This window comes from Podarcis muralis, chromosome W (genome assembly GCF_964188315.1).
Source record: "Podarcis muralis chromosome W, rPodMur119.hap1.1, whole genome shotgun sequence".
In the NCBI taxonomy this organism is placed as follows: Eukaryota; Metazoa; Chordata; class Lepidosauria; order Squamata; family Lacertidae; genus Podarcis; species Podarcis muralis.
Window position 1 is genome coordinate 23,426,462 of NC_135674.1, and position 26,658 is coordinate 23,453,119.

The 26,658-nt window shown below is 43.8% G+C and overlaps 1 protein-coding gene across 19 annotated transcripts in view; it reads right to left on the bottom strand.

Moving 5' to 3' along the window:
- LOC144326360 (far upstream element-binding protein 3-like) overlaps positions 1 to 26,658 on the bottom strand; it is a 359,673-nt gene that overhangs the window by 24,453 nt on the left and 308,562 nt on the right. For 13 of the 19 annotated variants that reach the window (XM_077922908.1, XM_077922914.1, XM_077922904.1 and 10 more), the window contains one exon: positions 14,877 to 15,004. In XM_077922908.1, coding sequence (XP_077779034.1) covers positions 14,877 to 15,004 — 128 coding nt within the window. Of the gene's footprint in view, positions 1 to 11,034; positions 12,624 to 12,654; positions 14,045 to 14,876; positions 15,005 to 26,658 lie in introns of those variants that run through there. The other 6 variants (XM_077922915.1, XM_077922913.1, XM_077922905.1 and 3 more) reach the window with 3 other exon arrangements.

The window sequence follows — 26,658 nt, forward strand, 5'->3', positions numbered from 1 at the left end:
ACCTATTTGACCATTGAAACCTGAATAACCCCCACCATCTGCTATCGGCTAGAACATTGCATTGTGGCAGACTGCTTTTTCCTGTTCCCCATCTCAGCCCCATCTCGTGAGCATGAGAAGCAGTCTGGGGAAGGTTCCCTATAGAAAAAATGCCAATACATCAGATTTATTGTTTCCTTCAAGCACAATAGCAGGACAGAAAGAAATAGGGCAAAGGGAAACTCTGGATTCTTGAGATTCAAGCACTTTTAGCTCTGCTGAAGCCTTAGTGATTTAAACAACATTAGGATACATGGATACATAAAAATCATCATTAGGATATATGGTTATATATGGATATATGGTTATATAGAAATCATAAAGGTAAAATTCTTCCAGGTGGTTTTGCCACATTTTTTTCTGTTTCCCGGACAGACAGGATGTTTGTGTGAGCTGCTCTTCACACTGTTGTTATTTTCTTTATTATGATTTGATTTGATGTACAGCAATAAAATTAGCAATGCTACATACTTCCACAACCTAACTTTTGTTTACTCTGCTGTTCGCATGCTCATATGAGCAGATATGAGTAGCTGAGATACAGGATTGTTGCTGAATGCTTCATGAGAGTCCTGTTACCGGAGGGAGAGGCCTCATAAGGATCATGGCATGTCAACCAAGACATCCCCAACACCAGGGGAAACGTGGCTAGCTTGGCTAGGTGAAATACAGCCTGCTCTTGGTGTCCCGGCAGCTCAAGGGGCAATGCCACAGTAGTGTTGGAGATAGAACCTGAAAGCAGTGGGACAGACAGATATTGTGACCGATAACAGGGACTCCAGCTCCTGTGTTCCCACCCCTTGCTGCCGGGCAAAGTCACAGTCCAGAAAATTGTTGGAAGCACCAGTCCAAAGGAGCACACAGCTGCACTTTTCGCCCATCAGGGAATTGTAGCACTGCTCTCAGAGTAAGGCCAGTGGGGGAGGAAGAGGTATCGAAGGATGAGGCCGTGTTCTGTCTTCTTCCCAGCCCTGTGAAGAAGAGCTTGACCTTTACCAGAGATAGAATTTGGAGTTTTCCTGCTGCTGATCCTCCTGGTCTGGCCTTCTCCTCTCCATGGCAACACAGAGAGTGCTGGAAGAGCTTTTGGCCGGACAACTGCAAGCAAAATGGCTCCCTCCTCCACAGTACAGACACAATATCACACAATATTGTATTGGGTTTACTGCCTCTGACAGTACCAGCTGTGACTAATTTGACAGCTATGACCATTCATGGACAGGGAAAGGCCACAGTAGTTCATGCATTGGCTACTTCAAGACTGGATTGCTGCAATGTGCTCTATGTGGGGCTTCCCTTGTGCTTGATCCAGACGCTGCAGTTAGTGCAAAATGCTGCAGCCCGATTGACAGGAGCAAGGCCTTGTCAGCATATAACACCCGTGCTCAGAGATCTGCACTGGTTGCCATTTTGCTATCGGGACAGGTTCAAGGTGTTACTATTAGTATATAAAGCCCTTAACAACTAAGGACCAGTTTATTTACGAGCTCACCTTACCTTACATGTGCTCAGTTGACTGTTTAGATTGGTTAGTCTTACCACCTTGGTATCAGATATTAGTACTCTATACAACCCTTTTCGTACCCTGGGAAAATACCATGCAAACCATGTTTGCTGAGCTTGTTGCTCTGTGGTGTCTAAACCCACATATCAGAACCAAAAATTCTAACCGACCACCTGTCTCCTTGATCCTTGCCCATCCTGGCTAATAAAAGCGAGCCGGGAAGGGCTGGGCGATGGGCTCTGCGGGGTGGTGAATGCTTCCCTCTGTGAGGGAGCCTTCCCAGACCCGCTGAAAGAGGCGGTCATTAAACCACTTCTTAAAAAAACATCTTTAGACCCGGTCAATATGGCCAACTATCGCCCAGTTTCAAATCTACCATTCTTGGGCAAGGTGATTGAGCGGGTGGTTGCTGAACAACTCCAAGCACGCCTGGAGGATGCGGACCATTTGGATCCCTTCCAATCAGAATCCAGGCCTCACCATGGGACTGAAACTGCCTTGGTTGCACTGGTTGATGATCTCCGGCGGGCTAGGGACAAAGGTGAGAGCTGTTTCCTAGTTCTGCTGGATCTCTCAGCGGCCTTTGACACCATCGACCATAACATCCTTCTGGACCGTCTAGAGGGGCGGGGAACTGGGGGCACTGTTATACGGTGGTTCCGCTCCTTTCTTCTGGGCCGTTGTCAGGGGCTCAGGAGCAGAGGCACAGGAGAGGGAGGAAATAGAGACCGAGGGGGAGGAATCTGAAGGAAATGTTAGCGATGACAGCCGTCCGAGGTCTCTGAGTCTCTCCAGCGACTCGGAGGATTCACAGAAAGGGGCTCCCATGGTCAGAGCAAGGGGGGTGCCTAGGGGGACACCCCAGGAAGAAGGGGCAAGAGGGGACTCAGAGAGCAGCAGTTGGAAATCAGGACCAGCTTCTCCACCAGAGCGCAGTAGGGGGGAGGAGTCCCAGGCATCGGGATCAGGCGGCGCACCGCCAGCGGGAGGACATGAGTCAGGATTGGCCACACCTCCATCGGAGAGCGAGGAAACGGTCAAAAGGAAGGTCGGAGACTGGGCGCGCGCGCCAAGTTCAAATGTACAAGAGGGCGGCGCAGTGGGCAGCCCGGATAGGGAGCCAGGTCCTAAAGCCCGCCGAAAGGAGGGAGGAGACTCAGGGGGGTCAGCGTCAGCGTCAGAAGAGTCCAGGACGGAAGGGACCCCGGGGGGGTAGAAGGACCCAGAGGAGAAAGGAGAGACGGAAGAGGTGGAGTAAGGTTAGAGTCTTAAACTGGTGTACAGGGGGCGGAGACTCAGATGGAGCTTCGCCGGTCTAGCCTCTAAGACGTAGAGCTGGGGCGCTCCGGTTTGGAAATGGAAACTGTACTTCAATAAAGACTTTTGTACATTACTGCCGGCTAGCGTTGGTCCTCTGTGAGCTGGGACCTGGAGCCAGCTCTGACAGTAAGCTCCATCTCCTTTTGCACCAAAAACCTCGCAGCGTGAGGTTACGCAGCGAGGGGCGAAGATTGGTGCTTCGCGAGCTCACAAAAGTCAGGCAAGATGACTACAGAACAGCAGATAGCAGCTCTGCAAAATGCAGTGACACAACTCAACGCGGAGGTAATCGCATCCAGGAAGAGGGAAGACGAAGCGGCTGCCGCCTGCAGGGATCTCCAAGCCAGGTTGGAAGTGCTTACTAAGCAGGGGCAACCGGGACCCAAATCAGAGGGGATTGGGCTGGGGAAGAGAGGAGGCAGCCTTGTATCTCATTTCGATGGGAATTTACAGCAGTACCCCAACTTCCGAGCAGACGTGCTGTTTGCGCTGCAACTGCTGGATAAAGACTTTAGAGATGAGCAAGAGAAGGTGGGGTTTATCTTCTCTCATTTGCATGGAGACGCTAAAGCGTGGCTGCGTAATCTGTGGAGAGATAAGGACTGGAGTGCTTTAGAAGCAACAGCCTCCCTCTGATCATTAGCAATAGCCTTCCTGCAGTCAGACTCATTGAGCAGGACAGAGCAAACACATGAAACAGATAAACCAGCAGTTGGCAGAACAGCCAGCTGAGATGTGACAGCTGAGTAACTGTCGTCCAGGGAATTCAAGATCATAAAGCAAAATAAAGACTCTGGAAGTGCGACTTCCCTCTGCACCAGCTGCTCCCTTAGGTATTTCATCTGCGTCAGATGCCTTTGGAGCTCTCCCCCAGGCTGTAACGCCATATTGGACAGCCTCTGGAAATGAAGCAACGCTGATCCCGCAGCTACTCTCAGATGTGCCTCTCAAAGAGCAATCAACACATCTTGAGCTGACCTCTTCACCTGAAGATGGATCAGCTGCTGATCAGGTACAGCCAGTTTGAGCGTAGCTCTAGCCTGTTGATCTGCCTTCCTCCACCTTTGGGAGGGCTGGGCTGGCAGACACCTGTGTCCCAAAGGTCAACCGTGTGCCAAACACCCTGTTTCAGCAGCAAAGCCTCAACCTTGAGATTCCAGGTAGCATAATTATCCTTCGTTAAAAGAGGACATGAGGAAATTCCCAATCCTTGTAATAGATCCCTCTCTGGCTCTTTTACTTCAGCCTGGGAAATTCCACAGCAAACAGTCATGAATCTTGCAAGCGGCTTACCAAGCTCCACTCGCTGAACTGAGAGGTTACATACCTCATTAAATCACTGAGACAGGACTCAGGACACTCTGCAGCACACTCCAGATTCGGAACCGATACGCTGCTCCACTCTGGGCTTTGGTACCGATGTCGCAGCTCCACTCTGGCACCCATAACCATGTTGGTTTCTATTTCCCTCACTGTGCAGCAAAATGCTTGTCACAAGACAATTGTTTACATTCCACAGTCAGAGTTACTGTTGGATTCCCACGGGAATGGGAGACTGGATGTGACGTACACTGGTTTCCTGTTTTTCACTGTTCTCTCGGTGTTCTTTGTTTCCGAGATGAGGTTGCTTCTCTGCTCTCACAGAGGCAAGATGCATGTTTGTATGCTCTCAGCATAGAGTGGAAATAAAGTTAAGAATGTGGCACATACTGCTTATCCTTCTGCTGTGTGGACTACTCTGCTTGGGCTCAAGATAAGACGAGCCTGTATCAGCTTCAGATGGGCCGAAGCTGGTCAAAATCTCACATTTTTGGTTCCGGGCCCAGGAAAACTGAATCGGACTGAAGAATGGCTGCTGGCAGAGGAACGGATCGGACGTTATCTGCTCTGCGCGTCAAGATGATTGATGAGAGGTATGTGCTCATTGCCCCGGGAAGCCTGCCAACTCCTAATTAATGGCTTTATGGCTGGACTTTGAACTTTTAAAGCCGTTTGCCACGGCACAGGCTCAAAGGCTTGAGAGGCTTGAAAACCGAAAGTGCTTCTACAAGTGCTTTTGGAAGCAGCTGTACTCAGACGCAGCTTGATTAATTAAGCAGCAATGATGGCTAATGCAAGACTGGCTGATGCTTGTGGGATTCCTAAGCTCAATAAGAAGAATTATGCGGAGTGGGTACTGTACGCAGAGGCTCTTCTGCAAAAAGAAGGTCTGTTTAATGTTATTACAGACACACACACCCAGCTCCAATAACAGATGAATGGGCAGCTAAGGATTCCAAAGCAAGGGGAACTCTTACATTGATAGTCTCCCCAGAAGAGCTCTGTCTGTTGCGTGATAAGACCTCAGCCAGAGAGATTTGGGACACTTTGAGAGATGCTCATTTGAGGACAGAAGCTGGTGCTTCTTTGTTCTACTATGCCAAGCTGCATGATATGGCACTTGCTGAAGGTGCAGATGTGCGTACTCATCTGATGGAAATGCAGAATCTGAGACATGAGCTGCAACAGAGAGGACTCACCTTTCCAGAGGCTGTGTATTCCTTCATGATACTACATTCTTTGGGTTCAAGTTGGGAGTCCGTTGCCACTCAGATTGCTGTTCAGCCAACTGCTCAGCTCACGGTAGCCCATGTTACTGCCGTTGTTCTGAATGAAGTGGACAGGCGAGGTGCTAGCTGCATGGGTAAGGGGGAGTCTTCACAGACGTCATCCCAGAATGCAGTGGAACTACCAGATGGCGCCAAAGCTTTGAAGGCAGTGAAATGCTACTTGTGTGGACATCTAGGCCATATGAAGAGGGAATGCAGATTTCCCAGGGCCAAGACAGAGCAGCGCAGCGAAAGCTCATCGCGTGGAAAAGGCAAAGGCAAAGGTCCAGTGTCCAGGACAACGCAGCACAAGGCAATGGTCTCATGCTTCACTCCAAAGGTTGCAAAGGTCCAGAAGATGTCTAGATCTTTCTTTGTGGTGGATTCGGGCGCAACGCACCACTTATGCAACGACAAGCGACCGTTCGTGTCTTTTACACCGCAGGAAGGTGCGATTCACCAGGCGGATGACCACACGATCCCCAGTCAAGGCTACGGAACTGTTGTTCTTCACAGTTTGGACTTATCGATACAAGATGTTCTCTACGTTCCAGATGCTGCACACAATCTACTCAGTGTTGCGCAGCTGAATGAACGGAAAATTGACGTTTCCTTCAAGAACAAGAAGTGCACCATCACAAAGAAAAACGATTATGTATTGCATGCTGAATATGTTGATCGTTTGTTTGTTTTGTATTTTGATGATGATGTGCAGGATGAAACCTGTTGCATTGCAGGTTCTAACAAAAGTTTGCATGCAGGGTGTATTCATGATTTTCACAGGAAATTTGGTCATTTGCATTTTGAGGCAGTATCTAAAATGCCTGCCTTGGTTGAAGGTATGACTATTAAACCCTGCAGGTACCACATGAAGTGTAAGGCATGCGCAGCAAACAAAGTGAAAATGGCTGCGAAAGGTAAGGTGTCTAGTAGGCAAGCTACAGAACCATACCAGGTTGTTCATGCTGATTTGGTTGGTCCACTGTCGCCCTCTTTGGGTGGAAACAGGTACTTCATGGTTCTCATTGATGCATTTTCCAGGTATATTTATGTGTACAATCTCGAGCAGAAATCAGAGGCTTTTCCAAGGTTCAAGGAATTCTGTGCTTGGTTGGAAAATGTGCATGGTAAGAAGATAAAGACTCTTTTCACTGATCGTGGGGGGGGGGATTCACTTCTCAGCACTTTGAAGCTTTTCTGACTGAGAAAGGAATTCAGCACGATTTGTCTAGTCCTCGCTCGCCATGGCAGAACGGACTTTGTGAGAGCGCAAATCAGACATTGCTTCAAGGGTTGAAAACATTGCTGCATGATGCCAATCTTCCAGAGAGTTATTGGGCCGAATCTTTGGCCTGTTTTGTTTACAGTTATAATCGCAGGTTATCTTCAGCGATTGGTTGTACCCCCTATGAAAAGATGTTTGGCAAGAAACCATACATCAAACACATGAGAATTTTTGGTTCTGACATGTGGGTTCACACACCACAAAGCTCCAAGTTAGGCAAGCGTGGATTGCATGGTATCTTTCTAGGTTATCAGAAAGGTTCTTACAGAATAATGATGACTGACTCTAAGACAATTAGGCTCACAAGAAGTGTTGAGTACAATGCCAAGTGGGGGGAGAATGTGGGAATTTTCCAATGCTATCCTGATGACAGTGGTGAGACTAAGGATAGACAACAGCAGCAGCAACAGCCACAGCTGCCGCAACAACCCACACCCACTGATCAAGGTCCTGATTCTGAGTCTGAGACTGAATCGGGTGATTCAGAGGATTTCAAGAGTGTGAAAGCCTCTATGCGACCCTCTGAAAGCTCTGATCAAGAATTGGAGGAACCATTGTTCACTATAGGCCCCTTTTCTCCTAAGAAGGAAGAGGAGAGTGTTGAAGACTTAAGGCTAATTCGCAGGTCTCAGAGAGCCACAAAAGGCAGACCTCCAAAGAGATTTGCTGATGAGTTTGCTAAGACAGCAGTAGCAGCTGTTAAAAGCTCCAAGAAGGTATTTGAACCTTCAAGTTTCCAAGAAATCCAGGATTTGGATTCAAAGGATGCTGAGCCATGGCTAAATGCCACGAAGGCTGAGCTTGATTCCTTAGAGAGGAACAAAACATGGGAGCTAGTTCCAGTAGTTCCAGGAATGAAACTGCTTGGAAGCAAATGGGTCTTCAAAGCGAAGACTGATCAAAATGGTAAGATAGTCAGACACAAAGCCAGATTGGTAGCCAGAGGTTTTTCACAGGTACCAGGTGAAGACTATCACGAGACCGATAGACTCGGTACAAGACAAAGAAAGAACAAGGCAAGAGACTGTTTGATAACATTAAGATCAAAAGAAGAAAGAGACAAAATTCTGAATTTGCACTACCAAAAAACTTTGGAAATTGAAGATTCTTATGTGGAGATCTTTAAAGATATCCCGAAGCATATTTTGGACGTAAGAACCTACTATAGAGATTTGGTCGTTCTACTGAAAAGAAATAAGATATTCTTCAGGTGGGAATACCCCCAAGGCCTATCTTTCAAATACAAAGGAAGGAAGATAAGAATAAGGACAGTGAGTGATAAAGACAAGTTTTTGAGAGACCACGAAGAGGATCTTCAGAAGGAGGTGGAATTTGGGGAGGAGCCGAGATCATCAGGAAAAGGAATACTGGACATAGCAAACTTATCATTTGGGTTGAAACCACTGACAGAGGAAGAACAACTACTTGGAGCAGTAGGAGGGGGAAGTAAATAGTTCCATCATGGCTCTGCAACTTCTAAGCTGGAATTGTAACGGTTTGAACATGCCCTGAAAGATAAAAACTGTTTTTCATATATTGAAGAAAGAACAATTGGACTTGATTTGTTTACAAGAAACACATGTGATGAGGTCACACAGGAAAATACTTGTTAATGAAAGATTGGGACAAGAATTTATTTCATCTGACAAAGTTAAAAAAAGAGGAGTGGTGATATATGCAAAGGAAAAATTGTTACCGAAATTTATTTTCAAAGATGAACAAGGAAGATTCTTGGCAATTGAAATTCAAGTCCAAGGAGAGAAATTTTTGATCGTAGGAATTTATGCACCGAATGAGGGGAAATCTGAATTCTTCAAGAAGTTGCATGAGATTTTGTTGGACTATTTGGATTACAACTTAATTTTGATGGGAGACATGAATGGAGTAGTATCTACAAATATGGACAAAGCACAAAGTCAGGTAGTCACCAAGGATGGAAGACTACAAAAAACTTTTTTCGAAATGACTGACAATATGGATTTGATTGATATTTGGAGAACAAAGAATCCTCTTGAAAGAGAGGGAACTTTCTTTTCTGAAGCCAAAATGACATGGACTAGAATTGACCAAATTTGGGTCACTAGAGGAATGGCACCAAAGATAAAAAAAGTGGAAATCTGCCCAAAAACTTGCTCCGACCATAACGCAGTAAGGATGGAGATGAAGCAAATAACAGCTGGCACCTTCAGATGGAGGATGAATGACACCTTATTTAGAGAAGAAGAAGTCTATAAAAAGGCCCAAAAAACTTTGAGAGACTATTTTGAAATAAATATGAACACCAATGTTGAAAAAAGAGTAATCTGGGACGCAAGTAAAGCCGTGATGTGAGGATTTTTGATACAACAAAATGCAATAAAAAAGAGAAGCCAAAATGAGAAAAAAGATAAGATTTTGGAGAAGATAAAAGAAGGGGAAAGGAAACTAAGATCAAAACCAAAGTCCCAAGAGAACTTGAGAGAAATTAAATTATATCAAACACAATATATGGAATTGATGAATCAAGAAATAGAATGGAAAATTAAACAAATGAGGCAAAAGACATTCGAATCAGCAGACAAATGTGGTAAACTACTGGCTTGGCAAATGAGGAAAAGACAAAAATTAAATACGGTTACAAATTTAGAAGTGGAAGGAAAGAACATCTATAATCCAATTGAAATTAGAAATTGCTTCCAGAGATATTTTAAACAATTATACTCACAAGGGCCGCAGAAAGAAACGGACATAGACCAATTTCTTAAGACACATGGATTACAAAAAATTTCTCATGAAAGTAAAACAGTGCTGAATCAGAAAATAACTGAACAAGAAATAGAAGGTGCCATTCAAAATATGCAATTGGGCAAATCTCCTGGACCAGATGGACTCACTTCCAGATATTACAAAGCGTTGAAGGAGTGGCTATTACAACCTATGAAGGAAATCTGCAATGAAATTTTGGAGGGGAAAAGGGCACCAGAATCGTGGAAAGAGGCTTACATTACACTTATACCGAAGACAGAGACTGAAAAGACTCAACTTAAGAACTACCGCCCTATTTCGTTATTAAATGTGGATTACAAAATTTTTGCTGTATCAGCTTCAGATGGGCCGAAGCTGGTCAAAATCTCACAAACCATTGTCAGAACACGCCTGGGGGGCACACGCAGCCCCCGGAATGAGACAGACCTCTCCGGGCGTCTTCCTGATGAAGTGCAGCCCGGGACGTTCACAAATCAGTCCTGGTGTGCACCAGCGACACATATCTAAAGACATATCTAAAGACGTGCATACTCTATCAGCAGAGTATAGCAGAAACGATCGTGGAGCGTGAGTGTAGCATTGTAACTGATTTATTAAGCAATATATACAGGACAAAGCAACCATGACATCCTCTCTCTTCTCTGAGAGAAAAAAAGAAACAGTACAAAAGTACAGTACAGCGGAAGAGAGAAAACTGACTTCCGTTCTCAGACTTTCCAAGCCTAGAAAGTAAACACAGACATGTGATGTAACAATCACACATCCAGGAACAAAGGAGAGAAATGCTAACAAGAGTGTCAAAGAAGAACTAATCTCCAGGAAGAAATTTTATGCTGCCAAGGATTTGGGGAAACACAGCAATATTTTGCAACGTAATCCAAACCACAATCAACTCATGGAACATGCCTATTATGTTCAATGGGGCTTACTCACAAATAAGTGGGACCAGGATTGCAGCCTTGAAGTTAGAAGAGCAACAGTTGGGATGGAGGAGAGTGAGAGTCATAGACAGAGAAAATGCCACCCCATCCACCCTCAAGCTTGACTTGCGAAGAGCAGCAGGAAATCATCAGAAGAGTTTTCTGCTTATAAAATGCTTCCTTTGAGGAGCTGTTTCTTTGCCCTGGGCCTGGGGCATTCCATAACCACCACAGCACATCGGGGGGGGGGGGAGCATGGAGGAAAAGGAAAAAACATTGGTGCAACATTGAAACAGAGTTCACAAGGGATGAAAAGGACTGGTTGGGAACTATCAGCCACTACAGTATAGCTGTATAATAATAATAATATAATAATATACATTTATTATTTATACCCCGCCCATCTGGCTGGGCTTCCCCAGCCACTCTGGGCGGCTTCCAAAAAATTATTAAAATACTATAATACATCACACATTAAAAGCTTCCCTAAACAGGGCTGCCTTCAGATGTCTTATAAAAGACTCTCACCAGCAAGTCACACACACAAACAAAACATGTCCCACTTCCTCCGGAAAACTAAAACGGAAGATGGGGGTTACTCTTTTCAGGAAATGGAGCAGTGATCAAACAGTCTTAATACTTAACCCACAAATTGCCTTGTGGATTGGTTTTTATTATTATAGAGATTGTGAAATGCAACTGTCAGTCAAATAAAATGAACAATTTTTGTTTGTTTAAAACACATCATGCTCAACATTCTCTAATTGTGTTTCCGTATAGTTAGACATTTCAAGTATTATAAAGAAATCAGGGGGAGGGGGAAATAACCTAGATCAATAACTTTAGCACAGTTCAAAATGAAATGTCTTGCAGGTCAATCAAAAATGTCAAGAAAAAATAGCTTTACTTTCTTTATTATTATTTTTTTCTCCTTTAAAAATACACTTATCTGTACAAGAAAGTACTACAAGTAAACACTGGAAATCATATTATCCCCTTTATTAAATCAAAACATTATTTATTGGCATACCTGGGGTTAATACTAGATGTCACTTTTATTTTATTTCTCTAGGTAATTTTTTTGACAACTATTAAGATAACAAAATACTTAAAAACAAATAAAAATGGGGAGGGAGAAGCAACACACACCAACCCTGGAATTAAAAAATAGTTACTACTATTTTATATGACTTAATGTTCCACAGTTTTTGTTAAAGGTACTAATAATAGCAGTTTCATCTTAATATTAAAAATAACAGTATTTATTTCTGAAATAGACAAAAGGTATTTTGTTTTTATTTTTTATTTTTTTAGACAAAGCTTGGAGGTCTTAGATACACAGATGCAACCAGAAAATGGAAAATGTGGAAAGCAAACCAGAATTGCTAAAAAAATTAAACACATCATTTTTTATATTATCCCTTTAGATTTCTAGAAATTATACAGCCGTCACTACAAAAATTTGCCCGCTGATAACCAGCTTGACAGTAAACAGTAACCATCCTGCTAAGAATTCACACAATTACATACTATAGTTCAGTTTTTCTTTTTCTTTTTAAAAAAAATGCATTATAATCAAAAAGAAAGCAAGGGTACAAGAAATTAGTAGTAAAATATTTAATAAATTTACATATTTAAGAATTTTTAAATACTGTTTTTTTATAATTTCCCATTTTTTATTTTAAAAATTTGTTACATATCACCTAAGACTTCCAAGCCTTTTTCTGCTACAACAGAAAAGAAAGAAAGAAAAACCACTTGTTGAAATCTCACAGCTCTGGGGTAAGATTAGATGACAGTTATTCTTCTCTCCTCCCACCCCAAAATACAGATCCAAGAGTTTTGCTTGCTTTCTCTCTCTCTCTCTCTCTCTCTCTCTCTCTCTCTCTCTCTCTCTCTCTTTTTCCTTATAAATTTGGAAAATCAAAAAAGCCCCCCCAAAAAAACAACAACCGAAAAATAAAAGATTACCCAGCAAAGTCCATAAAGTTTAGTACATTACTAATTGTTCCTGATTCTTAGAAAAAAAGTTCAGTATAGATTATCCTAACAACTAGTGTTTCACACACAAAAAACCCCCCAAGAGTTCTTCATCAAAATGTTGCAAATCTAGAAACCCTCTGTTACAAAAAGGTTAATTTCCACAATGATTATGAGAAAGAAAGAGAGAAAGTGGTTGGGGAGGGAAATGAAGACGAGTCAAGGATGTAGTTCTACTGTTCCTGCAAAGAGTAGAAAAAGACAAAATGAAAAATCTGTGTTAAGAAGGAAAGAGAACTTTCCGGAAATAATTAAAACAAAATAACTTGTGGCTGGATCAAACCAAAGGGGCTAATTTGGATTAGAAGTAGCTAAACTGTGATGTTGAACTACAATTCCCATCAGCCTCGAGCGAGCATAGCCAGTGGTCAGGGATGATGGGAGCTGTAGTCTAGCAGCAACTAGAAGGCTACAGGGTCACCATTTCCTGATCTGAGAAGCAACAGAGGCATTCCCACAAGATAGAGGGGTGGCGGGGGTGGGGGAATGCCTCTTCTTAGATCAGGTTCCTGACCAATGGTCCAGGGATGGTGGGTGTTGTAGTCCAGCAACATCTGGAAAGCCACAGGTTCTCTCCACTCTACCCCAGTTTACCATAGTGGCCTGCCAGATGCCTCTAATTCCCCTACTCCAACTGTGTGCTCCCAGCAACTGGTGTTCAGAGGCAAAGCCCTCATGTTGAGAAGCATTGTTCCCTGAGCACCATTTGCATGAGTGGGCTAGCTAACAGTGGAGCAAGGCTGTGGCTTCTGTGCCTTACAATCACAGGCAGCTTTTGGATCTCGGAAGAGGTGTCTACTAATGGAAAAGGAGTTGGGGGACCCTCCATAAAAGAGTGAAAGGTGGCCCATCTAGCTCAATATAGTCTACCCTAACCAGCAGCAACTCTCCAGGGGTTACACAGGCAGGGAGTCTCTCTCTACTCTATCTAGAAATGCCAAGGATTGAACTTGGAATATTCTGCATGCAAGAAAGATGCTATAAACACTGAGTGGTGTCCTCCTCATTAAAAGGGGTAGCCTTCTACTAAATCAGATTATTGGGTCCATCTAGTTCAGTACTGTCTGCCCTGACTGGCAGCAGCTCTCCCGGCAGGAGACATTTGCAGCCCTACCTGGAGATGCCAACGGGGATCAAACATGGGGCCTTCTGCATGCAAAGCAGATGTTGTACCACTGAGCTATGGCCCCTCTCTCTAGGGGCCACAAAGAGGTGGAGAATGGGCAAAAATCATCCCCTACGCTTTTGTTAGCAGAGACCACCATTGGCTTCTCCACAGAAATGTAAGGAGCTGGTAATTATCAGTATTTCATGCTATCTCACACCACCTTAAAAGGCAAAGAGTAAGAGCAAAGCATTGACTCCAATTTTAATTCAGAAAATGTGAGCGCAAATGAACCTGAGCTCTCATAAATCTGAGAAATGCAGAATCTGCTGCTTGTCAGTATGCAGCTCATTACTTGGAAATGTACGTTACACTGTTACAGTTTTGACTTTGCTTTCACCAGATCCGGAAGAGGCTAAACTAAGTTTGGGAATCATAACCTAAGAACAATGGCCCATCTAGTCCAGCCTCCTGTTCTCACAGTGGCCACCTGGATGCCTGTGGGAAACCAGAAAACAGGGTTTCAACACAAGAGCACTCGCCCCTCTGTGGTTTTCAGCAACTGGTATTTGAAAGCACTGCTGCCTCCAACTGTGGAGGCAGAGCATAGTCATCATGGCTAGTAGCCATTGATAACCCTCTCTTCCATGAACTTGTCCAATATTATTTTAAAACCATCCAGCTTAGTGGTCATCACTTCCTCCTGTGGGAGCTAGTCCCATAGTTAAACTATGCACTGTGTGAATAAGTCATTTTCTTTTATATGCCTTGAATCTGACAACATTCCAACATTCAGCTACACTGTTTGTCCATGAGTCCTAATGTTATGAGAGAGGAGAAAAACTTAAGTTTTAAGTTTAAATTAAGTTAAACTAAGTTTGGAATACAGTCGCCCGGTGTGACTTCAGAATCCCTTCCAAGCAAACAAAGTAGAAAATGTTGCAAAAACTTTGACTTGGTTCTCTTTTTTTAGGGGGGTGGGAGTGGCCACAAGCAACATAATAAGATACAGTGGTACCTCAGGTTACATACGCTTCAGGTTACAGACTCTGCTAACCCAGAAATAGTACCTCGGGTTAATAACTTTGCTTCAGGATGAGAACAGAAATCGTGCGGCGGCAGCGCGGCAGGCCCCATTAGCTAAAATGGTACCTCAGGTTAAGAACAGTTTTAGGTTAAGAACAGACCTCCAGAATGAATTAAGTTCTTAACCCGAGGTACCACTGTACACAGGGCTAGGTGCTTCTGTTTAATTGTTTTCAAGGCTGAACTGAACAAGGAACAGTTGTCAGTAAGGGGGATGCAGATACGGCAGAGAAGCGAGACCCACCTGGCTGTGAGTCTGAGCTTGTCCTAATGTCTGGCCATAATAAGCAGCCTGCTGTCTGTAATACTCTGCCCAGGCCATTGTGTAGTCGGGCTGGGAGCTGGCTTGAGACACAGCAGTGGCAGCATGACCTGGAGGGGAAAAAGAACAACACACTCAGAGAAAGCCAATTGTCAGAGGAATCAAGTAAGAAAATTTCCAAATGCAGTCAACAAACCCAGATCCCCCCTGCCCCCTTTCCAAATACAGGACCCCAGGGCAGACCGTGCTTAATTGTGATTAGTTGCCCGCAACCCCTGGTTAAGATCACAAACATTCACACTGAGAATGTCCACTGTCTGAAACCCTGGAGAGCATCTGACTCATTATAGGGCAGCTTTCTACATTCCTTTTTAAATCATTCTCACAAGGAATAGAAATCTTTATTTTTAGGGAAAGGGCCATAGCTCAGTGGCAGAGTGCATGCTTTGCATGCAGAAGGTCCCAGGTTCATATTCCAATGACTCAGGCACCAAATACCTGAATAATAATAATAATAAATTTTATTTATATACCACCCTCCCCAGCCGAAGCCGGGCTCAGGGCGGCTAACAACAGTAAAATAGTGCAACATTCTAAAAACATTTCATTATAAAAATTAATTAAAATCCAATTGATGGCAACCATTAAGCCTAAGTTCTGTAAAGATTGCCAAAGGAGGGAGTCAGGCTGCGCCCTGACCAAAGGCCTGGTGGAACAGCTCTGTCTTGCAGGCCCTGCGGAAAGATGTCAGGTCCCGCAGGGCCCTAGTCTCTTGTGACAGAGCATTCCACCAGATTGGAGCCGCAGCCGAGAAAGCCCTGGCTCTAGTTGAGGCCAGCCTAACCTCTGTGGCCTGGGACCTTCAGGATGTTTTTATTTGAAGACCGTAAGTTCCTCTGTGGGACATACCAGGAGAGGCAGTCCCGTAGGTACGAGGGTCCTAAGCCGTATAGGGCTTTAAAGGTTAAAACCAGCAGCTTAAACCTGATCCTGTACTCCACCGGGAGCCAGTGCAGCTGGTATAGCACCGGGTGAATGTGATCTTGCAGCGAAGACCCCGTAAGGAGTCTCGCCGCGGCATTCTACACCCGCTGGAGATTCTGGGTCAGTCTCAAGGGCAGCCCCACGTAGAGCGAGATACAATAATCCAGTCTGGAGGTGACCGTCGCTAGGATCACAGTGGCTAGGTCAGGGCGAGAGAGGTAAGGAGCCAACTGCTTAGCTTGGCGGAGATGAAAAAATGCCACCTTTGTTATAGCTGCAATCTGCGCCTCCATGGAGAGGGAGGTGTCGAAGATTACACCCAAACTCTTAACGGACGGTGCTGGCACTAATTGCGCCCCCGCAAGAGATGGGAGTTGCCCCCCCAATCCCATATCGCCCCGTCCCAGCCACAGGACCTCTGTCTTCGAAGGATTTAGCTTCAACCGGCTCCCACGTAACCATCCAGCCACAGCTTCCAAACATCTGATCAGTGTGTCTGGGGCTGAGTCAGGATGGCCATCCATCAACAGATAGAGTTGGGTGTCATCGGCATACTGATGGCAGCCCAGAACAAAACTCCGGACCTGGGTGAGGGGGCGCATAAAGATGTTAAAAAGCATTGGGGAGAGTATCGCACCCTGAGGCACTCCACACACCAAGGAGTGGCGCGATGACAATTCCCCCCAAGTGACACCCTCTGTCCCCGACCAGATAGAAATGAGCACAGCCATTGAAGGACTGTGCCCTGGATCCCCACGTCGGCAAGGCGGTGGTCCAGGAGTTCGTGATCGACCATGTCGAAGGCTGCTGACAGGTCTAGAAGAAGAAGAAAGATTGCCTCCTTTCCTACAGACCCTCTTGTCTGTTAAGATCAGCGGGGGGGGGGGGGGAGCTCTTAGTTGATCCACCACCCTCAGAAGTTTGGGAGGTGGGAGAAGTGGGCTAGGAGAGGGCATTATCTGTGACAGTCTCTAAGCTGTGGAACTCCTTCCCCACAGAGGTGAATATTAAAGATGTGCCTCTTTATTCTGGCTTTTGACAACTTAAGGTGTATATTTTGGGGAGCCACATTATTCCTTTGATGGTAAGTTGTTTTAAAATGTTCTTAATATTGCTTTTATATTGCTGTAACCTGCCCTGGGACTAGTGCTATGCAATAAATCACCATACCATTGTACTGAAATAACATTGTGATAAGTGTTTCAACAAGGCAATATACCAATGAACAAAAGGTGGAGACTTAACAGCTTCCCAGGGTGTAGCTCAGCTGTACAATACTCCAGCTTTGCTTGCTCTTTCCCTCCTCCCTGAAAATAAATGAAGATAAGCCCTCACACAAACCAGCAAACTCTTTCAGCTGGTTTATTTACCTGTATATTTCCACTTAGAGCTCAGTTAATTATGCAGAGCCTGCTAACAATCCAGGAGGAACGTCCCATAGCTAGACAAAAATCCAGCGGGGGGGGGGGGGGAGTAAACAAAGAATGTAAACAAAGAACTGGAAAGCTCTTCTTTCTTCCCTCACACCCACTCCCACAGGTGAAAAAAAAAGAGGGGGAAGAGCTTTTATTTTTATTTTCTGGTGGTGTTTATGTTGTTGGTTTCTCCTAAATTGCTCTCCTCCATATTAAAAAGGAAGGGCTAGTTAGTTAGTAAGTAAGTAAGTTAAAGGAGACTTATCTTTTTGCTTGCTTGCCCTCCCTCCCTTTGATAAAAAGGGAGAGATTGGCGGAATGAGGGCTTTTGGGGGGCCCTGGGGGGGATGGAAGAGAGAAGATTTAGCAGGCTACTTTATGCTGAAATAGGAGGTTGGATAATGTGTGAGAATGATGGGGAGGGTGCAAGCAAATGTGTGTCTACTCACAAGCAAGCCCTACTGAATTCAATGGGGCTTACTCCCAGGAAAGTAGAAGTAAGTTTAGTTGAACTCAGTGCATAGATTGTACTTAGATCTCTGTGTGGGGAAGCAGATGCAGCTTGACTAGTAAATCACTTGAACTATTCTTAAATTAGTTGAAAATATATTAAATATCATATATGGAAGTTTATTTAATATTTTTATTAAATCTACTACTTCCTTACATTTTAAGGCCCTCCACTGCCACAGGGAGCCTCGTTAAAGCCCTCGGCTGCTGCAGGAAAGGCAGCACACCCTCCGCCACCATGGGGAAGTATGGCAGGACCCTCTGACACCACGGGGATGCCCAGCGAGGCCGTCCACCACTAGATAGATAGATAGATATAGATATAGATGTATATATAGTGATATGTAGCTGGTGATATATTGTGATGTTGAAAATCTGATATCGCCCAGCCCTACCTGGGACCTTAAGGTGAAGGTGGGCAAAATAATAATAATAATATCACACCACCAATCCTTGAAGGAGCCCATGTTGCCACAGATGGTTCTCCCCCTTCAATCCCCACAACAACCCTGTGAGGGAGGCCCAGTTGAGAGGCAGTGACTGGCTCAAGGTCACCCAGTGAGAGACTTCCAGTCTGCTACTTCGGACCCGTAGGGAAAGCGCCAAGGCTACGCGCTCCCCTGAAAAAGCCCCACAGAAGAGTGGGGTCTTGAGGGGACCAGCTGAAACGGGGGTAACTCGCCACAGCTTCTCTTTCTTGCCACTGCGTCAGCAGCGAGTGGGGGGGGGCAGCAAGCGGCTTGAGTCCATTCACGGTGATATCGCAGTCCAGTAGCTGAAGCCACAAGTCGCCACCAAAAGCAGCAGACTTTCCAAACAAGTTAATTAATGCCAAAACGTTTTAGAATCTTATTTAATAAATTTGGACTTTTAAAGTAATTTGGTGAAGACGGAAACCAAACAGGAAGTCAACTTCCATTTTCTGACTGACAGGCTCTATAAGCAGGGATTTGTGAAGGGGAAACGAGAGCCTTTCTACAGCCTTTTGAGCATCTTTTACACTATTAAGCTGCACTTTGGCAAGTAGTTAAAGATTCCTCTTCTCTTGGAATCAACTAAATTGGATGAACTATTGTCCTTTTGAATTTGGATTGAAGATTTTTGTGAATGGAAGGCTGGGTGAGCAAGTAATTAGCAGACAGGTTTGGAGATGGATTAAAACACAGACCTGGACAAACAATCTTGGAATTAAGCTAAAAGGACCCTGGAACATTGCATGAACAACCTAAGATTGGCAGGAGAACACTCTGTTGATCTTGGGGAGAAACTGTTGGAATTCATAGTCTACGTGCAGCTTGGCAAGTGAGCAATTAGCATCTCTGCTACATGCTGGGGAGGAGGAGCACGGAAAGAATCTGCCTAGAGATAAGAGGACACAGTAACAGCTTGGTGATTGGCTGAGGTCTCTCATATAGGCAGCATGACCACAATAATCAAGTTACTAGTCATCAGTCTTTGTTCCTGATCGTCGTCCTGACTGGACAATCTTGAGAGTTGCCTAAGAAATGCTGCAATACTCTGCTAAGCTGTGCAGCAGGTGAAAGCACTTCAAAGGTCAACAGGCTTCAAAGTTTTAACAGAAACTCCAGAGAGGCAGAGTACCTGGAAGAGCAGGGGTTGGATTTGGAAGAAATTACCACACTGGTTCTTTCCATATTGATATTACACGAAGACCAGGGTACCACATTTGAAAATTTAAATATTGGAACTAGCCACCCATTGGATTATAATAACAACATCTGGATTACATCTGCCATTTCTATTTGCCATCTTCTGGATTATAAACCATATTGAGCTTATTTGGAATATACTTGGAACATTATTGGAATACAACCGCAAATACAAAATTGGAACCCGAAGAAAAAACGCTTAGTTCACCTACAGTACACGGATCAAAGTTCGTAAGCAGCTAATTTCAAGTAACTATTAAGTGACAGCAATATCGTGTTTATTTTCTTCTTTATTTTTTTCTTCCTCTCCTCTCTCTCTTTTTCTTCCTTTTATTTTCTACTTGTTGCTTTTAAACAATTTTAAATTTGCATTTTTGTTAAATACTTTTAATTTTGTGTATATAAAAGTTGTAGACTTGGTTTGTGTACAGATTAGACATTGTACCAGGGGGTGCCAGGCTTTTGGGAGGTAAATAGGCGACTTTGCTGGTAGGCTTGGAAGTGGAACTTTCCAACTCTGAGCCTTCCAGTGAGAAAGAGATAAGACCAGGCAGCCCTAACCTTGAAGTTGGGGGGGACTGAAGTAATTATTTTGATGACAGTCATGGCGGAGAAAAGTAAACAAGAATCGACTATAGGAACAAGACAGAAAGAAGCAGAGAAAAGAAGGGCCTCTGCTCAGGAAGAAACAGAAAAAAATGGCCAAAGCAGATTTTTCAGAACTCATGGCTTTACATTTTGCAGAATTCAAACAGGGAATGGACCAGTCAATGGAGAAATTAACTAGGGAAGTAAAAGCTGACATTGAAAATAGTACTAAAGTGCTCTCACAGAAATTTGATAAACTAGATGAAAAAGTGAATTCTTTAGAAGCAAAAATTGAGAAATTGGAAAAGTCAGCAGGGGAGGTGGAAGATATTAAGACAGAACAAGGGGCGGTGGCAGGGGCTATGGGGGGGGGGTCTCACTAATAGACAGAATGAGCTGGAAGAACAAATTCTTCTACTACAATTAAAACAGAATGCTAACACGGTTCGAATAAGGGGATTACCAGAAAATGAAAAAGACCCATGTATCTAAAGATCATATACGGGAACTAAAAAACAAGAACTTGGGTCTGGAGTTTATAGCCGCAGCGGCGGAAAAGAAAAGAGGGGTGGTAATTTATGTAAAACCAGTGTTAAGTCCACAACTAATATTTCAAGATGAGGAAGGTAGAATAGTAGGAGTAGAAATACAAATAAATCAAGAAAAGATAATAGTGGTAGGAGTGTATGCTCCAAATAATAATAAATCCGAATTTTACAGAAAATTGGAAGAGAAGCTTGGGGAATTCGAGAATGGAAAGATAATTATGATGGGAGATGTGAATGGAGTTATATCTATTGAAATGGATAGAACTGAGAGAGGGGGAAAATCAAACTCAGGCATACTACCATTATCATTCTTCCAGTTGACTGATAATCTTAATTTATTCGATACCTGGCGATTGAAGCATCCCACTGAAAAGGATATTACTTCTTTTTCCGAAGATAAAAAATTGGGAGGGAGAATAGACGCAATTTGGGCCTCTAAAAAATTGACATTGAGCTTGGTAAAAGCAGAGATTCTGAATAAATCTCTCTCAGACCATAATCCAGTTACTATACACATAAGATTTAAAAAACATACGAGAGGGAGGTGGAGGATGAATGATGAACTTTGGAGAGATGAGCAAAAGGTGAATAAAATGAGGGAATTGTTGAAAGAATTTTTCGAAATTAATGAGAGACATGGGACAGACAGGAAAATCATTTGGGATACCAGTAAAGCCTATATGAGAGGAATTTGAATACAACAAATGGCAAGAATAAGGAAGGATAAAGCAAAGGATACTACGGAAATAAATAAACACATAAGGGAGAAGGAAAAAGAACTGTTGAAAAATCCAAAACAAGAGAGTATAATCCAGAATATTAAAATTTTCCAATCCCAATTAAATAATTTAATAAACAAAGAGGTAGAAAATAAGATTAAATGGACAAAACAAAGGTGTTTTGAATCGGCAAATAAACCCGGTAGGATGTTGTCCTGGCTAACAAAGGAGAAGCAAGTGGATAGGGTTATAAATAAGATTATTGTACAAGGAAAAGAAATTACAGACCCGGACCAAATAAAAATGATGTTTAGGAATTTTTATAAAAAATTATACGAGTTGGAAGACAAAGATGAGAATAAAATTAAAGAGTATGTAAGAGAAAACAAAATCCCTGAACTAGATGGCAAGGAATTTATTAATTTAAACTCGTGCATAAGCTCAGAAGAAATAAGAGAGGTGATAAGGAAAATGGAAACTGGGAAATCACCAGGCCAAGACGAAATACCGATTACATATTACAAGAAACTAGAAGAAGTAATAATCCCTAGACTTAAAAAGATCATGAATGAGATAATGGAATAAGGGAAAATTCCTGACTCTTGGCGCGAAGCGTGGATAACCTTATTACCAAAACAAGGAATGGACCTATCATGGGAAATGGGGTTGCTTGTGTGTAAACCTCCAACTGCTCCAAACTGCTTGGGGTGGTTGCGTCTTTCCCTAGCTGAGCAGCCCTTTTGCGTGGCTGCTTCAGTCGCTGGCAGAATCCGTCAGTGGGCGTTTCCTAAACTTCTTCCAGCATAAGAATTCCTTAACGGACAACCTCCTCCTCGCCTCTCTGCGCGGAAGCCTTCTGCGCAGAGTGGGCGTGCCAAGCGGTGGTCCTCTACTCTCCTCACTGAGCTCACTGGAAGAGTCTCGGAGCCTCCCCTCCGAAGTGCTCTCAGCCTCTCCTTTCTTCCTGGTGTCACCTGGACTTCCTTCCCCAGCGGAAGCTCTCTCTCTTCCCTTACTGGTTCCCTCTCCGTCATCATCGGGGAGCCTAACCTCTCCACTCTGCTCCGATGTCAGTTCCCTGACATCCACCTCCCTCCCAGGGCCCTCCCCCTCCCCCGTCTGTTCCTTGGACGGTGATGCAGGAAACCCCCGGAAGGAACTCTCCCCTCCATCTGATGATTCAAACACCTCTCTCCATCTGCTGCTGTCTCTTCCCTCTCCCCAGTCGGATTCTTCTCCTTCGGATAATTCCCCTTCCTCCTCTTCGGAAGCGGGAAATCCCACAAACTCTTCCTCCTCATCGGTGGTTCCAAATTGCTCCCCCCAGAACCTCTCTGGTGGTTTGGGCTTTCTCGGATACCTGACAGGACCCAAATATTATAAAGAACTACAGGCCAATTTCACTATTGAATATTGATTACAAAATTTTCGCAGGTGTGTTAGCAAATAGATTGAAAAAATGCTTGAACAGAGTAATAGGCAGGGACCAGAATGGCTTCTTACCGAGGAGACAGATAAAAAATAATACAAGAATAGTGATTGATTTTCTAGAATATATTGATATGAAACCTAGCAAGAAGGTGGCAATGCTACTGGTAGATGCGGAGAAAGCCTTCGACAGTGTGGCCTGGAATTTTCTAGTCCACACTGTGGAAAGTTTGAAACTTGGGAACAAAATTTCGAATGGTATTAAAGCGATATATGAAAACCAGAAAGCTAAGCTAATAATTAACAATGAAATAACTGAAGAATTCCAAATTGAAAGAGGCACCAGACAAGGATGCCCTCTATCCCCACTTTTGTTTATTATGACGCTGGAAACACTCCTAATAGCGATAAGAAAGGACCCAAAAATCAAGGGGATCAGTCTAGGTAACAGACAATATAAAGTCAAAGCGTTTGCGGACGATGTAATCATTACTACAGAAAACCTAAAGAAATTGTTTGAATATGGAGGAGTATCAGGCTTTAAGTTAAATAAAGAAAAATCTAAATTACTAACGAAAAATATGGGGGTAAAGGAACAGGAAGAACTGGAAAGAGTAACAGGCCTTAAAATTACCACGAAAGTTAAGTATTTGGGGATCTGGATCACAAATAAAAATACCAATTTGTACAAGGATAACTATGTGAAGAAGTGGAAGGAAATAAAAGGAGATCTAAATAAATGGAAAGAATTGAACTTGTCCTTATGGGAAAGGATATCCTTGATAAAAATGTCAGTTCTACCAAAAATGCTCTTCCTTTTCCAGACGATCCCAATAATTATCGGGACAAAATGTTTTAAAGGTTGGCAAAGGGATCTTTCTAATTTTATCTGGCAAGGTAAGATACCAAGAGTAAGGTTCAAAGTTCTGATGGAGCCTAGAGAAAGGGGCGGGTTCGCAGTCCCAAACCTCAAGCTGTATTTTGAGGCTGCATGCATGACATGGCTGAAAGATTGGATGTTACTGACAGATACCAAAATCTTGGACCTTGGAGGGCTGGGACAAAGTTTTCGGGTGGCATGGCTACCTGGGTCACGATAAAATAAAAGCACATAGAGGATTCACTAACCATTTGGTGAGAAAGCCCCTATTCGAAGTCTGGGAAAGAAATAAAACAATAGTAACAGCCAAAACTCCCTGGTGGCTATCACCTATAGAGTCATCAGCCTTGCATAGAAGCAATATGAAAGATAGCTGGCTAACATATAGGGAACTCGTAGAAGAGATAAAAGATTGCCCAACAGTAAAGAAATTTGAAGAATTAAAAGAGAGGGGAGTGAATTGGTTAGAATATTTCCAATTAAAAACAATATTTGAGAAGGATAGTAAGCTTAAGGGGTTTGATAAAAAAAATCTTGGTATGGGAAAAAGAAATGTTATATAACAACCAACAGACTCTCTCAATAATATATAAACTGTTACAAAATGGGAAAGCAGAAAAGGAGGAAAAAGGAGACGCTATTAAAAAATGGGAACAAGATCTGGGCCACCCAATTTAATATAATGAATGGGAAAGACTATGGACAAAATAAGAGAGAACTATATGAAAATGTATCACAGGTGGTACCTGGCACCAGAAAGGCTTGCAAAAATGAATAAAACATATAATAAGTGCTGGAGATGCAAGATACAAAAAGGAACCTTCTACCATATGTGGTGGACATGCCCCGAAATTGGGAAATTTTGGAGCATGATCCACAAAGAAATAAAGAAAATATTAAGAATATCATATAGTAAAAGGCCAGAGGCATTCCTTTTTAGGAATTTTAAATGACAATATTCCAAAAGACAAAATTAATTTTTTCTTATACGCAACGTCTGCAGCAAGAATCCTGGTGGCTAAGTACTGGAAAGGGAATCAGTTACCCACTAGGGGAGAGTGGCTATGTAAGCTCTCAGAATACTTAGAATTAGCCAAATTGACAGACATAATAAGACAAAAACCAAAAAGTGAAGTAAAAAAAGAATGGGAGTGCCTAAATGAATACCTCAAAAGTCAAGGTTCGAGGGCACAAATCTGGCTGAGTCTGGAATAACCTTGTGAAGTGAAAGGATATGAAAGAAGGATTTATATCTAGATGTTAGGATAGAGATGATAAAGAAAACAGGAAAACAGGAAGACACAATGAGAGACAAAGGAGGTGCTGTGGGATTGGTGGAAGTCAATGTCTTGTTGTTGTTGTTTTAGTGTTTATAATGTTAACTTGTAAGATATGGATTTGTTTTTTTGTTTTTTGTTTTTTTTTTAAAGTTTTTGAATGTTGATTTTTGTGTGTTGTGTATGTTGTGTGGAAAATACTAATAAAATTCATTTTTAAAAAAAGAAAAGAAAAAGAAAAAGAGCAAGGCCTTACCACGTATTTGAGTGAGTGCATGTTCTGGAAGTTGGGCAATAGGGGCAGTACAGGATTCCTTTTGGTGTACCGACCTCCCCGCTGCACCAAGGATTCCCTGTCCGAGCTGCTTCAGGTCGTGGCGGATGTTCTCCTGGAGACACCTAGTTTGGTTGTCCTAGGGGATTTTAACATCCATGCCGACACGACCTTACAAGGGGCCGCTCGGGACTTCGTGGAAAGCATGGCCTCCATGGGGCTGTCCCTGAATAAGTTGGGCCCAACTCATAGTCATGGACATGCCTTAGATCTGGTATTCACCTCTAGTGACGTGGGTGATCTGACACTAAGTAAAAGTGAAACTAAAGAAGTGCCATGGTCAGATCACTTCCTGGTGCAACTGGACTTCTCCGCGACCCTTCCCCTCTGCAGGGAGGTGGGACCAATTCGGATGGTCCGCCCCCGCCACTTAATGGATCCAAATGGTTTCCAGAGAGTGGTAGGGGATGCTTTATCCCATGTTGATGGCCTTTCAGCTGATTCCCTGGTGGCCCGCTGGAATGTGGAGTTAACCAGGGCTATCGACTGTCTGGCTCCGAAGCGCCCTCTCCGATTGCATGGAGCCCGGACAGCCCCGTGGTTTTCTTCGGAGCTGAGGGCGATGAAACAATCGCTGAGACGGCTAGAGCGTCGGTGGCAGAAAACTCACTCCGAATCTGACCGGACACAGGTTAGAGCTCAACGTCGAGCCTACCAAGTGGCGATAGCGACGGCGAAGAAGACTTTCTTCACTGCCTCTATTGCATCTGCAGAAAATAGTAGCAGGAGACTCTTTCAGGTGGTCCGCAATTTAACGGAACCACCTTTAACACCGGGGCCTTGTAAAGACCCCAAGATCTCCTGCAACGATTTTGCAAAGTTTTTTGCAGATAAAATCACTCATATTCGGAAGGAGCTAGACACCACCGTGGGAGCAGGGCTGGGGCGGGAGAGTGCTAGAGCTCTGTCTGGTCAAGTTGCATGGAACCAATTTCAATCCGTTACCCCCGAGGATGTGGACAGGCTGCTTGGACGCGTGAAACCAACCACCTGTCTCTTTGATCCTTGCCCATCCTGGCTAATAAAAGCAAGCCGGGAAGGGCTGGGCGATGGGCTCCGCGGGGTGGTGAATGCTTCCCTCTGTGAGGGAACATTCCTAGATCCGCTGAAAGAGGCGGTCATTAAACCGCTTCTTAAAAAACCATCTTTAGACCCGGCCAGTATGGCCAACTATCGCCCAGTCTCAAATCTTCCATTCTTGGGCAAGGTGATTGAGCGTGTGGTTGCTGAACAACTCCAGGCACGCCTGGAGGATGCGGACCATTTGGATCCCTTCCAATCGGGGTTCAGGCCTCATCATGGGACTGAAACTGCCTTGGTCGCACTGGTTGATGATCTCCGGCGAGCTAGGGACAAAGGTGAGAGCTGTTTCCTAGTTCTGCTGGATCTCTCAGCGGCCTTTGATACAATC